The sequence below is a fragment of the Lithobates pipiens genome, unplaced genomic scaffold, assembly GCF_037356315.1.
Source record: "Lithobates pipiens isolate NorthernLeopardFrog02 unplaced genomic scaffold, aLitPip1_a1.2 Scaffold_13, whole genome shotgun sequence".
Classification (NCBI taxonomy): domain Eukaryota; kingdom Metazoa; phylum Chordata; class Amphibia; order Anura; family Ranidae; genus Lithobates; species Lithobates pipiens.
The window spans coordinates 182,257,665-182,273,689 of record NW_027507718.1 but is presented as its reverse complement, the minus strand read 5'-3'; the positions used below and the strand labels follow the sequence as shown (position 1 = coordinate 182,273,689).

The following is a 16,025-nucleotide window of genomic DNA, read 5'->3' as shown; positions in this document are numbered from 1 at the left end:
ACTTCAAGACTCCAGCTAGATCCAGGCCAGTGAGGATAAAGGACAAAGAACAGATCCCAGGTAGGGCAGGTCTTTTAGGTCCCTCACCCAAGATCCCTTTGAACCCTTAGAGCAGGCATCCCTTAAATGGATAGTGCTGAAAACTGTTTTTTTTTTTAGCGGTCACCTCAGCCAGAAGGGTGAGTGATCTGCAAGCTCTCGATCAGGGAGCAGTTTTTGTTAATTTTAGGAGGACAGGGTAGTGCTTAAGACTGACCTTAGTTTTCTCCCTAAGGTTGTGTCAACTTTTCATAGGATACAGGACATTTTGCCAACATTTTTTTTCACCCTCAGACAGAGATGAGGTAGGATCTTTGAGTTTGTTAGATGTTAGAAGCAGCCTTTTGCTTTTTCTGGAAGCCACTAAGGACTTCAGGAAGTCGGATTTGCTTTTTGTTAATTTTGCAGGCGCTCCCAAAGGGCTGCAAGGCGTCCAAATCGTCTATCGCCAGATGGATAAAATTGGCAATAGTTAAAATTTATGAGGGAAGCAGGCTCCCTTAGTAAAGGCACATTCTACCAGGGCGGTTTCTGTTTCATGGGCAGAGAGGGCTGGCACCTCTCCGGATGATATCTGCAAGGCAGCAACTTGGTCCAGCTACTCTAGGTTTGCAAGACATTACCGTCAGGATTTACTGTCTGACAGGGAACAGACTTTTGGACGCAAGGTCCCCCAGGCAGTGGTCCTGCCCTGACAAGGTGAGTTACTTGCTTATCTCAGAGGCTGTCCTGGAAGACAATAGGAGAAAACCGGAGTTAGATTTACCACTAACTTTTTCTAGGAGTCTTCTAGGACAGCCTGGTTTCCCACCCTGGGTTGTTTAGATTGACTAGTGGTGAGGAAGTTTACCAACGTTGTTAGTGTGTTATGTCTTTCAGAGCCTTCCGGCGGTACTTGGATTAAAACTGAGGAGGGCCTGGAGAACCACCCCTTTTATCCGATTGGGTTAACATGTTTCCTGTCCCGGAGAGAGGAGCCCTATATCTCAGAGGCTGTCCTGGAAGACTCCTGGAAAAAAGTAACTCCGGTTTTTCTACATAAATTGACAAGTTTTTCAATACATGGGTAAGCTCTTAAAAGGATGTAAAAGGCAGGTTTTTTTTATCTTAATGCATTAAGAAAAAACATGTGTGTGTAGCAGCCTCCCCAGCATCCCCTAATTACTTAGACACAGCAGTGCTATTGGCTCCCACGGCTGTGAAAGTCAGTTAGCTAATCAGGGCTCAGTGTCTGAATGGACATATAGAGCAGAGGTTTGGCAGCTTTGAGCATACCTATTCATGAGAACAAAGGTGAAAGAATATTAATTCAATCCCACAAAACTTTATACATTTTTCTTTTATTTACATGGACTCCAAGATGCAAATGGTAAAAAGTAGTAAATACATTATAGAAGTTAAATAAAAAAAATAAAATAAATCCTATTTCGTCCAGCTAACTTTTGGAATGTCATAATGCTCGGTCAGTGTGTCCAGGTGACGATTAAAGTCCTAAAGAAAAAAATAAATACATAAAATAAATAGTAAAACTCGACCAACACACCCCCCCACCACACACACCAAGTCATGTATTGAGACTGATCACCCTCATTCCATGCAAGCTTGTATCTGTACAATATAACCCTTTGAACCTACAGCAATTACCTTGTCTTAATTTCCTCTCTGAATGACTTCAATCATCCTCCCCTCTCCTCCCAATTCCTACTGTATTTGACCCACCTCTCAGCTTTTAGCATCCTTTGCTATCAAATCACTTTTACTCTTCATGTGTGGGTGTAATCATTAAGGCTGGTGCCAGTCACTAGAGGGGTTAAGAAGAGGGGACACATTCCCAGCATCCCACTAGATCAGGGATAGGCAAACTCAGCCCACCAGCTGTGATGAAACTACAAATCCCATCATGCCTCTGCGAGTTATGCCTGTGATTGTCAGGGTCTCACAATGTCTCATGGGACTTTTAGTTTCAAAACAGCTGGAGGGCCGAGGTTGCCTACCCCTGCGATAGATCATACCACCTGAAAACATGCTGTTATTGTGTAACCAAACAACTGATCAGCAAATTACGTAGCCCCCAGAGAGGAGGAAGTACATATAAAAACGGATGCTGGTGATGTATAGTTTCACAAATTGTTCATAAAAACAGCAGTGCAATGACTGGGGCTACCCAGCAAGGCAGCCAACATTTACAAAAACCCTCCCAAGAGCCAGGTCACTGCTTGGGAGGACTCTGGAAAGGAGGAACCAATCTTTTGCATTACCTGCATTTTACAGAATATGGCTAGAGTTTTACGTGCACACATTTGGGAATTCCTATCAAAAATTCAACCAGACACTCAAACTTCTTAAATGTCCAAATACTGCCACATTTACATTATATATGACCCATGCTTCTACATTTAAAGGATGCAGCAGTGACCGATTTAAGATTTCCCAAAAATTCCTTAAAACGGATGTGTATTGAAGCACCAAACATATCAGCACACACACACACACACACACACACACACACACACACACACACACACACACTTTACAGATCAAATTACTACTTGTTACCCACCTCAACTCTTTGCTTGTGTGTTTTTGTAGCTTTCTTCAAAATTCTTTCCATTTGCTGCAGAAAAATAGTAAAGTTTTAGATCATGTGAAAATAGCTTTGGTTCTATGGTTATAGCTATATGGTTTAAAGTAGCCCTATCCATAAAGGGTCAAACTAAAATAAAACCAGTCTTTAAAAGGATAAGTTCAAGGAAGACTCAAGAGTGGTGGTAACTCATTGAAAACTACAAGCAGACAACCAAAACAGATGCTTGGACTTGTATGTCATAAATACCCAGAACACTGCATGAATGACACAGGTGTGTGGTCGGAGCCCTGTACGGCCACACTGTTTTCAAAAAGTAACAGCTTCAGTGCCTTGAAAAGCGCATTCCTACCGCTTAAAATGTTCCACATTTTGTCATGTTGCAACCAAGAGTGTAAATGTTGGTTGGGATTTTATGCAATAGACCAACACAAAGAGGCACATAATTGTGAAGTGGAAGATAGATAAAAGGTTTTCAAAATATCTGAAAAGTGTGGTGTGCATTTGTATTTAGCCCCCTTTACTCATACCCACAATCTAGTGGAGCCAATTGCCTTCGGAAGTCACATAATTAGTAAATAGAGTCCACCCATGTGTAATTTAATCTCAGTATGAATACAGTTCTGTGATGCCCTCAGAGGTTTCTTAGAGAACCTGAACAAACATCAGGAAGTCCAAGAAACTCACCAGACAGGTCATGAATAAAAGGTGGAGACGTTTAAAGCAGCCAAGAGGCCCATGATAACTCTGGAGGACATGGAGATCCACAGCTCAGGTGGGGGAATCTGTCCACAGAACAATTAGTAGTGCACAACACAAATCTGGTCTACATGGTAGAGTAGGGAGAAGAAAGCCATAAGAAGTCCCAATTGCCGTTTTTGTGAGAACCCATGTGGGGGACATAGCAAACACGTGGAAGAAGATGCATCAGACCAAAATTGAAGTTTTTGGCCTAAAAAACAAGAGGGTGTGTGGCGGAAAAAACTGCACATCACCCTGAACCCACCATCCCCACCGTGAAACGTGGTGGTGGCAGCATCGTGTTGTGGGGATGCTTTTCTTCAGCAGGGACAGGTAAGCTGGATGGAGCCAAATACAGGGCAATCTTAGAAGAAAACCCGTTAGTCTGCAGAAGACTATTCATGCATTAGAATGGCCCAGTCAAAGTCCAGACCTAAAAGGTCTTGGAGAATCTGTGGGAGTCCTCAGTTTTGTAGCCAAGCAATATAAAAGTGTATAAAGGGAGGGACCTCTGTGTCCCCTGATGTACAGAGAAAATTACTGTTTTAAGAATCCAATTTTCTTTCCTTACATCAGGGGACACAGAGCCGTAGTACTTACTACATGAGATGTCCCATAGCAATGGCAACTGAAGAGGGGGAGAGGGGGGGGGGAGAGGGAGAGAGGGACAAAAAAAAAAAAAAAAAAAAAAAAAGGGAAGGAAGTCAGGACTCATACTGCAATACGCTGTGCCCAAAGGCAGAATCCTCCTGACCCTTAACATAGATTTGATAAAATCTGGCAAATGTATGAACTGAAGACCATGTTGCGGATTTACAGATCTGAGCCGTACAGGCCTGATGTTGCACCGCCCAGGAAGTACTAGTCGCCCTAGTAGAGTGTACCTTAATATGAAAAGGAGGAATCTTCCTCTTTAAACCATAAGCCTGCACAATAACTTGACAAATCCACTTGGCAATAGTGGATCTAGATGCTGCCTATCCTCTTTGGACCATCTGGCAGAACAAAATATCTGTCTTACGAACCTGAGCGGTCACCCTTAAATACACTGACTGCCCTTACTACATCAAGGGAATGTAGCAACCTCTCTTCCCTAGTTTGAGGCTCTGGGAAGAATGAAGTAAGAATAATATCTTGGTTTAAGTGAAACCCTGTCACTTCCTTTGGCAGGAATTCAGGATGAGGGCGTAAAACCACCTTATCTGATTATGCATAAGGATATGGCTCCCTACAAGATGGTGCCGCTAATTTAGAAACTCTTCTGGCAGAAGAAATGGCAACCCACAATACTATCTCTTTCTGGTCAACAGTACCAAGGGAATCTCCCGTAAAGGTTCAAAAGGCTGCTTTTGTAAAGCTGACAGGACCAAGTTCAAATCCCAAGGATTTAGGGGTGTCTTGAACGGAGGACTGATCCGTGTTATCCCCTGCACAAAAGCTACGCACTAAAGAGTGAAGCTAAAGGCCACTGAAAGAACACTGACAAGGCTGAGATCTGGCCCTTTATGGTATTCAAGGCCAGATTCATCTCTAATCCCATCTGTAGGAATTTAAGAATTCTATCTATAACATATTTCCTGGGGTGCCAACCCCTGGAACAGCACCAGGCAACATATGCCTTCCAGACTATAGTAGATGATCCTGGAAGCTGGCTTCCTGGCATCAAGGTAGATAAGACTGAAGGAGATAACCCACGACCCCTGAGGATGTGGGTCTCAATAACCAGACCATCAAATTTAGCATCTGTAAGGTAGGATGGAATACCGGACCCTGCGGAAGAAGGTCCGGCCATAATGGCAGAGTCCAGGGAAATCCAACTGCCATCCTTATGATCTCGGTGAACCATGGCCTTCTGGGCCACGAGAATCACCTCCCTCTGATCCTGCGGAGAAGACGCGGTAGTAGAACTGGAGGAAATGCATAGATCAGGGAAAACTGATCCCATGGAAAGACTAATACGTCTGTTCCGCAAGCTAACGGATCCCTTGTCCTTGATACAAAGTTGTCGACTTTGTTGTTGAATCTGGACGCAAACAGGTCCACGTCTGGAGTACCCCCATGTCTGACATATTGCAAGAAAGATGTCGGGGTGAAGAGACCACTCTCCTGGAAGCAGTTGTTGGCAGCTCAAGTAGTTCGCCTGCCAATTCTCTATCCCAGGAATAAACACTGCCGATAGGCAAGGAACGTTGTGTTCTGCCCAAGACAAAATGTGATTCACCTCTCTGGGATGCACGACTCCTTGTGCCCCCCTGGTGATTGATGTAAGCCACAGCTGGCTCTTAAGGCCAGATGGATTGCCCGAATATCTAAAATATTGATAGGCAAGGTCCTTTCCAACCCGGACCATCTTCCCTGGACAGAATCCTCTTCCAGGACCGCTCCCCAGCCTGAAAGACTGGCATCTGTGGTTACTACCTTCCAGGTGGAAGGCAGAAATGTCCTTCCCTTTTGAAGGTTGCTGGACAGCCACCAATTTAGGCTCTGACCTACTTCAGGAGCAAGCTGAATCTGAAAAATCGAAGGCCTAAACCCTTTTGTTCCAGGCTGACAGGATTGCGCTTTGTAGCAATCTTGAATGAAACTGTGCGTAAGGGATGGCCTCGAGGTGAATTAGTTCTACAATGGAACTGATTCTCCTTGGAGGTAGAAATACCTTTCCATGCCTGGTATCTATGATTAGTCCCAGGTACTGTACTCTCCTTGATGGCCTCAAGGACAAACTTTTCTAGGTTGAGAACCCAGCCTAGAGATTCCAGGTAGTTTACCATTGTCATCAGACCATGGTCTAATCCAGAAACCGAATGATCTACTAAGAGTAGGTCATCCAAATAGGCTAGGACCATTATGCCTTGAGCTCTTAACCTGGCTAAAGCAGGAGCCAAAATCTTTGTGAATACTCGAGGAGCTGTGGCTAGACCGAATGGCAGGGCCACAAACTGAAAGTGACTGTTTTCTACGTTTAAGCGTAGAAACCTCTGGTGAGCGGAAAATATTGGCACTTGAAGATAGGCATCCTTGATATCAATTGAAGCCAAAAATTCTCCTCCTTGGAGGATGGCTGCTACAGACCAAATCAATTCCATACAGAAGGATTGGATGCACAAGTGTCGATTTAGATCTCAGATCTAAAATAGGTCTTACTTCCGTTTAGTTTTGGGACCGTGAAGAGGTTTGAATAAAAACCTGTGCCCTGTTCCTCTAAGGGAACCTCCGATATGACTGCTTTGGCTAGCAGATGGCCCAGTGCTAAGAGAGCCTTCTTTTCTGGGTCCTTGGGAACCCCTGATCTTAGAAACCGGGGAGACGGCAAAACTCAGAACTATAGTTTGTAACCTAGAGACACCGCAGAAGCCACCCATTTTTCCTGACATTGTTCCTGCCAGATCTTTGAAAATTGCAGGAGCCTTCCCCCCACCCGAGCGAGCAGGGGCACCCCTTCATAAGGAGGCTTTAGTACTCTGCTTGGTGGGCTTCCTTCCCCAAGATCTTTTCTGACCTTGGTGCTGTCCCTGGGGATTCCCCCTTGAACCTGATGGCTGAGGCCGTCAAGACCGCCTAGAGGCTGATATCCCCAATACAGGAGAAGAGGCCCGCTTAAAAGAAAAATCAAAATTTCTTCTTTACTGGCAACAGAGTGCTTTTGCCATTGGAAATCTTTTGTAGCCGTTCACCATGAAAAGGGAAACTGGCTAGGAGCTTCTTACATGGTGCTTCGTCTGACCAACTCTTAAGCCAAAGAACTCTGTGAGAATGCACTAGTCCCAACATCGGATGTGAAATCTGAATGGACGCATCTCTCATAGCATCTGCTGTGAAACAGTGCGTCTGCTAAATCAGCAAACTGGTGAACCTGTTCAACGAGTAAAAATTTAAGCATCTCCTCAAATTGCTCCTTCATGAGCTGGGATACACCCATTGTGGCCAAAACCGGCTGCACTGCTGAACCAGCTAAAGCCATCTGGTTCTTAGAAAGGTGCTCCAGCTTCTTATCCACTGAGTCCTTCAACATGAGTGCATTGTCAACCAGACATGCGAGATCCTTATTTACAGAGGAGGAAAAAAAAAAAAAAACGCAACATCAACCGCTGGAATCCTCCATTTCTTATATAAAACCTCTTCCTTAGGATACAGTTTGGCAAACCTCTTAGGATAAAACCGCTTATCCGCATGCTCCCACTCTGCGTGCATAAGCTTTCTTAGCCACGCATGGATAGGAAAGGCATCTTCAGCCAGAGGAGGTTTTAATGATCCTAACTTAGAGATAGGATCATCAAAAGCCTGCGCTGCAGGTAGCAAAAAGGTTGACCGAACCAACCCAGTGAGACCGTGCACAAGCAAGCTCTCTTGCGGTGATACTCATTCCGTGTTAGGATCCTCAGAAGGATAAGCCAGTATCTTTCATATCTTGAGGAAGATCTGCCTGATCCCCAGCATCCTGAACCTCCAGAGGAGGATCTTGAGCACTTGAAGGGGATCTACCGCGTTTAACCCTGATCTGAAGGGATAAAATTGCATCACGCTTCTTATCCAAGCCAGCAATGGTAGAGGACAAAAGGTAAAAAGGTAGTGGTGCGCGGTACTATGGTGAAGAATCTAGTTAAAACAGGTTTAATATATTCAATAGGTACTCAAAAGATTAGAAGATAAATGTAATATCGTCTCCACTACAGGTAATAAATGGAACGTAGAAAAAGAAAAGACAATATATGTATATAAAAAAAAAAAAAAAATATATATATACTAGTGTTCGTCACGGTCACTGATGAAGTCACGTGACCGTGACGAACACTAGTCGGGACGCTACTGGAAGTGACGCAATCGAGCTCGAGGCTCGTTTATACACCATACAAAAACTCTGTCTGTTTGTGAGTACCAAAGCTGTTTTTATAAATAAATGTCAATACTGTTGAGAAATACTATACTATGGGGCTCCCTTCCTCCTTATCTGTTTAACCCCTTGCATAAAACCGCCGAGGTATACCACCAATTCCCCCCCCACGCTGAAGTACCGCTGAGGGACCACTTACAGAGCCCAATACGGCACAGTAGGCAGGAGACGCCAGGACCCGGGGACACGTGAATAGGACCTCGAGGGATAAGGACCATCAGGAACCCTGAGGATACATATACCATATGCTGTTACCTTACAGCTGTAAGGTAAGGGGACACCCATATTCTGATTACACAGGACCACGTGGGAGATATCCACCATCACCATTATCACTGTTTAAATCTCTACCTTATAGTGCACATATATTTTAAGCACCAGCATTGCAGGCGACTGTCTTGTTACATGCGATTTTGGGCTAATCGCCACTTGTTGTTGCACTAGCTGAATGGACAATTTTAACTAGGATTACTGTTCCATTGTTGTTTTTTTATATTTTTTATAGCTTCAAACACTGTGCACCTTTTTCCTTCTGTTTTGGATTATTCCCAGAGGGTTTTTTCCCTCTCACCAACACTTGGATCGTTTATGCGTTTTTGTTTTGATTCAACAATTTGATTTATTTTCTTTGATTGTATGAATCAATTTAGTGCACTGCACCGATATTTAAGTCTATGGTATAAAGACACCCGCACAGAGTCACTTTGCTTAACCCTGCCTTGGCTTTAACACCATATGCGATTTCTTTAGTCACAGGGCAAGCATTACTTACATCTTTTGCCTTATCTAGCTAATGATTACTTTTGCACACTGTTACACATATACTTTGACTTAGCAGATTTTCTTTTCATATCTATTTATTGTTCAGCACTAGCACTTTGTATGCGTTTTTCGTCATTTTTAACAAATCGCATGGTGATTCACTTTATATATTTTTTATTTCGTCCACTATTTTATGTATAGTACTTTAGTCACTGAAACAAATACAGTAGTAGTTATTTTCACGGACCTTCTTTATATTCAGCACTGCCACTTTATGCAACTCTGCTACCTAAAAAAAAAAAAAAAAAAAAAAAAAAAAAAAAAAAAAAAAAAAAAAATCGCATTGGGACCACCAGTCTTATTTATCATTAATTGTTTTTCTTATCCATTTGTCTACCACTCAAAATACTACTACGCATAGGAGTGAGGGTCCCTCACTATATATACACATATATATATATATATTTTTTTTTTTATATTTTTTATATACATATATTGTCTTTTCTTTTTCTACGTTCCATTTATTACCTGTAGTGGAGACGATATTACATTTATCTTCTAATCTTTTGAGTACCTATTGAATATATTAAACCTGTTTTAACTAGATTCTTCACCATAGTACCGCGCACCACTACCTTTTTACCTTTTGTCTTCTCCAATTGGGGTTCAGGTGCCCCATTTCAGTGTGTGCGGCGGTGCAACGATTGGATTGCTCTTTGATTAGGCGCAGGAATATTCTCTTTTATAATGGTAGAGGACAACACTTCACGTGTGACATACTCAGGGGCTGAAGCGTCTTGAGCGACTGCAACAGCTTCCCCTGAAGACTCAATCTTACTGGCCGCAACACTCTCCGAAGAGGAAGACATTCTTTTGGACAGGGTCTTAGTTTGTTGTGACCCCCTAGAACCCTTAGAGGAGTTCCTGGCCCCCTTGCCACTCAGCTTACAGTACAAAGCAGAGGCACTACCAGCAAAAGAATGCAACACTTGCTAGGCTACAGTACAATAACTGCTATTAGTCCTAGCTATAGAGTACAATGTTATCAAAAGGGAGATGCTTGTGTCACTAAACCTGACCAGCAACCACTCTGCTGTGTCCCTCCACTGCCAGACTGCAGCTCTGCCTGTGTAGCTTAAAATTCTTCCTCCACGTGTGGCTGACATTCGATGCAGTTTAGCCACGCCCCCGCGCAAAAACACCCCCCGATTCAACTAGGGAGGCGTATGAGTGCCGGCAACATGGCAGGGTAAAATGGCCGTGATTTTTCTTTAAGAGGGGGGCTCTTAAAGAAAAAAAAGGCAGCGAGCTGGCATTCAAAGCAACAAAAATCACAACTCTGGGGGCCCAGGAAGTGATCAGACCCCCCTTCATACCCGACGGTCTGGGTTGGCTTGAGGTGAGAGAAAGCATCTGCTGTTTTCAGCGTCAGAATGGTGAGTGCTCAATACAGCCTCCAGTGGTGACAGACAAGACATGACAAAAAAAAAAAAATACATGGAAGGAGAGATTCCTTGCAGAAAATCTCCCCTACCTTTCCTTGCTGCAGGGTTTATCAGATATAAAAACCCAATCTTCGCCCTTCACAGTAGGCTCCGAGACCTTGAAAGAAAACCTTCAGGAACAGGGGTACACTCAGGTAGTACCACAATCCTGGACCTGCGAGAAGACCCTGCCAGTTAACTTTTATTGGCCTTACTACCAAAAAGTACTGGATCCCAGGGCCCAGCTTAAAAGCATTCGCAAGCAAAACCTTGTGTTTTCGGATGAGGAGGCCCGGGTACCATTCATTTAGTCCATTACGGAGACATCAGAATGAATCCGGTCAGGATGGCTGTCTCGCATCAAAGGATTACTGCCCGTGGAGCTCAGTACACACATCCCCCAAAAAACAAAACAAAACTGAGGACTCCCAGCAGTGGGAGGGGTTATATGGGGGAAGTTCACGCCTTAAGGGGCATGCCAGTGTCCAGCACCTGATAAGCCGATATAACCCATGTAGTAAGTACTACGGCTCTGTGTCCCCTGATGTAAGAAAAGTGCATCCCCCCCACAGGAATTTGCAAAGCATTGCATCAGTGATCAGTGGAAACTTGGTACAATGTCAGGCTCCTGCAGACAAGCCACAAAGCATTCAGCCCATGCCGCTGCATGGTCTAATCAGTTTGAAAGCTGCAGGGCTTATAAATGAACTACGAGTGCACTCATCGGCACTCTCGCAGTTCATTGAAAAATACAAACTGTCTGCCACAATAGAAGATGGTGTTGTAGTTTTCTCATTCACAGACTCTGGCAAATGAATGACATTGCTGTGCACACCATTTTTAAACTGACAGTGCATGCAGGGAAAGGATCCCCCACACAGGGGGAGGATCAGATGGCAAGTAGGACATGTGCTAGAGCATGTTACATCCTAAATATGGGTGTAACATATATCAGGCTCCAAAAAAGGTAAACTTATCCTTTAAGAAGGACAACAGGTAGGACTCTGGCGATCAATATACAGGATTTTATTACATTTTGTAGCACAGGGGATGTTTTTTCCTAAACAAAAGTAGAATTGTTTTTTAATTAGAAGTGCAAACAAAGGCATGCATGCGTTTCTACCCAAAATAGCACAGCAATGATTACCAATCATGGCTTCAGACAGACAAAGTAAAGTCCTGCATCAACTGCCTTTTTGTTCATGCCAGAATGGTTTCTTTACCCATAGGGAGTAGGAACACAAAAGCACCATAAAACAACTTTGCTCACTGACAAGCCCAAAACCTGCCAAAACAGACCAACACTTTATAATAAAAAACAAAAACAAAAAAAAACAAACACCACACAACACACACACACACACACACACACACACACAGCTTACCCTTTTCTCCTGCATTTTTTCAAAAGCAATCTGAGCTGGTGTTCTTTTATCTAAAGCCGGCTTCTTTTTTTCCTCCTCATTTTTCTTGCTAGTCATAATTTGTTGTACGATTTTGTTTTTGTCTTGGTTTTTCTTTTTCTTTCTAAAAAAAAAAAAAAAAAAAAAAAAAAAAAAATGTATATTGTAAGTAAAAAAAAAAAAAAAAAAAATGATGTAAATAAACCGTGATGCAGCACTTTAAAACATGTAGAGAAGACCAAGTAGAAATGAATACACAACTTTTAGTCAGTATCCTTGTCTCAAAAAAGCAGTCAGCAGAGTGGTCATAAAGGTAGAAGATTTTGTTTTACCTTACTGCATTTTCTACATTAAAAAGGTAAAAAAAAAAACCTTTGTGCAGCTTCCCCCTATACTTACCTGAGCCCATTCCCAATCCAGCTCTGTGCCCTAGAGCAGTGTTTCTCAACTCCAGTCCTCAAGGCACCCCAACAGGTTCCAGATTTCCCCAAGATGAAAAAGCAGTGGTAATTTCTAAGGAAGTGAAACTGATCAAATCACCTGTGCAAAATAATGGAAGGCCTGACAACATGACCTGTTGATGCGCCTTGAGGACTGGAGCTGAGAAACACTGCCCTAGAGCACAGCTTGCTCTCCCCTCACAGGGCAGATTGCTAGCAGCAGGAGCCAATGGCTCCTGCTGCTGTCAATCAAATTCTGTGATGAGGGCATTGGGCGAGGCCAAACCACCCTGTGTCAATGGACATAGTGGCTTTGGATTGAGCCCCAGGTGTGTTACACGAAGATGAGGAGGAGGAGGAGCCAAGAGTGCTAGCGGGGGACCCAATAAGAGAAGCATCAGGGTTGCTCTGTGCAAAACAATTGCACAGAGGAGGTAAAACATTATCCCCCCCCTCAACCACTTGACCTCTGGAAGAATTGCCCCCCCCTTCATGATCAGGACATTTTTTGGGGAGGGATACGGCTAGAGCTGCACAATTCTGGCCAAAATGAGAATCACAATTTTTGTGCCAAGAATAAAGATCACGATTCTTGAGGCGTAGCATCATCTTACATATTATACAAAAAACTAATTAAGATAACTTTACTGTTTAGTTATATTTTTAATTCATTAAAGGGTTTTGTTTTCCCCCCAAAAAATTGCATTTGAAAGACTGCTGCGCAAATACAGTGAGAGATTAGAAAAAAAAAAATTATAGATATAGATATACATAGTTTGGGGGCTCTAAGTAATTTTCTAGCAAAAAAAAAAAATACTGATTTTAACGTGAAACCAATAAGTGTCAGAAAAAGGTTTAGTGTTTAAGTGGTTAAACCTCCCTCATTTCCACACAAGTAGTTCATTCCTTTGATCTAAAGAACAAAAAAAAGTTACAATGTTTATAGTTAGCTCAGCCAGGAATTCTGTGATACTTGGCACTAAACAGCTGTCAGCTTCAGCAGAAAATTCTCTGCATAGAAAGAATCGGGAAAAACTGTTTTGTCAAGATCACGAGGGGGAAAAGATAGCAATCTCGATTCTTAACAATTAATCGTGCAGCTCTAGATACAGCACTGCGTTGCTTTGACTGACAAATGCCCTGTCATGTAATGCTGTACATAAATATCCCCCCCACATAAAGCTTTTTGGTGGTATTTGCTCACCTCTGCATTTTTTGGATCTGCGATTGTGAAGAAAAAAAAAACAATTAATTTTACTTTTGGCTATAAAGCCTATCCAATAAATGTTTTTAAAAAATGAATTTCTTCATAAATTTAGGCCAATACGTATTACGCTACATATTTTTGGAAAAAAATAAAATAAAATCCAATAAGCGCATATTGATTGGCTTGCACAAAATGTCTGAAAGATATAGCATTTTTTTTTTGCTAGTAATTGTGGCGATAAGCAACTTATAGCAGGACTGAGATATTCTGGCAGGCATTCAAACACAGACCGAACCACTGAGACAAACCCCCCCCAACACTGCCAGCATGTTCAGGAGCAGCAGCATTTTACCAGGCAGTCCATTTTCATCCGATCTCCCCATATAGGAGAGTGGGGCTCTGACACGTCCATCTCTGCACAGTGAGCGGAGACGGACCTGTCATCCGCCTGCTCAGCAAATTGATCCCCCGCTGAGCAAGTTGAGTCCGCCGAGCGGACAAGCCCAAGTGAAAGGCCCCTAAGCCTTGTTCGCCTGGGGTGTACACCTGTAACTACCTGCACAGAGATGCATAGGTGTTCCATGCATCCCTGGGCATGTAGTCCAGCTGATGTCAATTGGGACGCAGCAGCTGCACAGACATAGTCGCCGCTCTGAATTTAACGTCCATGTGTTCAGGGACATACACCCGCAATGATGTCAAGTTTGGAGCTTTGGCTGCATCCATGCAGCTGCTGTGTCTGGCTGCAATAAACACATGTAAACACAGATGTACACTTTAGTACGTCCCACGCAAACAAGGCCTTAAGCTACGCTACATGCACACAGCTGTAAATGCCCATACAGTGTACATCTCTGCCACTAGCAACAAATGCAGCATACAGCCCATCCTCATGCAAAAGGCCCTTACGCATATAAGTTGCTCAGAATGAAAAAAAAAAAAAAAGTTTCTGAACACCAGTGGGAGGGAAAGGTCACATGACCACTGCGACTGCCACAGGAGTCACATGATTGCTGCGCAGTGAGAACAGCTACCAATCATTAACCGGGACCAAGAGTTGTCTTTCGCAGCACGCACGCTGCACAAAAACAAAACAAAACAAAACAAAAAAAAAACACACATCACGCGTGTGTACATTAAAGAACGCGGTTTGTCAAGGGGGGGGGGGGGGGGGGGTTTAAGGGTCAATCTAAAGGAGGTTGTATAAGATCATATTAACAGGAAGTGGAAATTAGCAACTTTACTGGCAGGATGAAAAGGGAAGCCGATATGACACAAGTAGGTACAGATACCACACACGCTTACTCATATTACTTTTTCAACAAGCTCCTACACACATACATCCAGTGGACGCACAACACAAAAACCTCTACAGAGACTGTACCAATCATTACTAATACAGATATTATACTATACATGAAACCCACCTCTAGGTGTCCCTACTCTCAGCACTATACTTACTTCTTGCCTACACTCAGCTCCCCGACCCCTTTTAGCTTCAAAGGCCCCTTCTGAGCCAAGCTGTACTCCGACATCTCTTCGTCTCCAGCCAGCCGAACACAAACTTCCGCTCCCAGAACCAGTCTATGAGCACTAGAGTCCGTTTACGAGTGAGACGTCACAGGTGCTCTGTGTCGGACATTTTTTTGTAGACCATGGGAGACTACAAAATGGAGAAGCCGGAAGCGCTGCGATGACTTAGGCAGGTCGGAGCGCACACCGGGTGTTTCGTCTGAATTTGTAACGAAAGTGACGTTCCGTCGCCGCTGTAGTGTCATATTTTGCTCCCCATCGTAGAATGCACCGGAAGTGACATTCAGCCAGAAATTTCGCAATGCGCATGCGCGATGTGTTCCAAACACTTGCGCCATGCGTTCCAGAGGATTTGCGACAATGCAGTTCAGTGAAACCGTCAGATAATGTCACGGAAGTGAGGGGAGGTAATCGTGACGTTAACTTTAGACAGAGCAGAGAGAGAGCGGGTAACCGTGGCTCGGGGAAGGGATTACCTCCCCTCACGTTTCTGACAGTTTCACTGGTCTGCATTGTCCTTTGGAACGCATGGCGCATGTGTTTGGAACGCAGGGAGCATGCGCAGTGTGAAATTTCTGGCCCCACTCTACGAGGGGGAGCAAAATATGACACTACACCGCCATCCCCGGTGTAGTGTCATATTTTGCTGCCTATCACAGAATGCTATGGAAGTGACGTTGCCGCCAAAAATTGCGTACTGCGCATGCGCAAAGCGTTCCAACATAGTTTCGGCAATACAGTTCAGCGAAACCATCACATAATGTTACGGAAGTGACGTTACAGACAACACAAACACTGGGCCGTGCGTTACAACACTAATACTTCCCTTGTTACCTAGTATAATTTTTTACCAACCATGCTGAGCTACGTGCGGTGTTAGGTTCTGCATTGCTGGGACTTGTAGTGCCTATCCTGAGCTACATGCTTCAATGTTCAGTGTC

General features: G+C 43.6%; 1 protein-coding gene across 1 annotated transcript; it reads right to left on the bottom strand.

Annotated features, from left to right (window-relative positions):
- Positions 1 to 1,363: 1,363 nt before the first annotated feature.
- FAM32A (family with sequence similarity 32 member A) lies at positions 1,364 to 15,225 on the bottom strand. Its single transcript, XM_077475956.1, has 4 exons — positions 15,013 to 15,225; positions 11,887 to 12,028; positions 2,600 to 2,653; positions 1,364 to 1,530 (listed from the first exon to the last, which is right to left on the bottom strand). Exons 1-4 carry the CDS (start codon positions 15,084 to 15,086, stop codon positions 1,462 to 1,464), a joined length of 339 nt encoding a protein of 112 aa, XP_077332082.1. The 5' UTR covers positions 15,087 to 15,225; the 3' UTR covers positions 1,364 to 1,461.
- Between the last annotated feature and the right edge of the window lie 800 nt (positions 15,226 to 16,025).

What these genes read in the sequence shown, in the direction of transcription:
- FAM32A (XM_077475956.1), bottom strand. Translation starts at nt 15,086, where the DNA reads ATGTCGGAGTACAGCTTGGCTCAGAAGGGGCCTTTGAAGCTAAAAGGG. An exon ending in GAGCTGAGTGTAGGCAAGAA is followed by an intron (nt 12,029 to 15,012) that starts GTAAGTATAGTG and finishes TTTTTTTTTTAG; the next exon opens with AAAGAAAAAGAAAAACCAAG. An exon ending in AAAAAATGCAGGAGAAAAGG is followed by an intron (nt 2,654 to 11,886) that starts GTAAGCTGTGTG and finishes ATTTTTCTGCAG; the next exon opens with CAAATGGAAAGAATTTTGAA.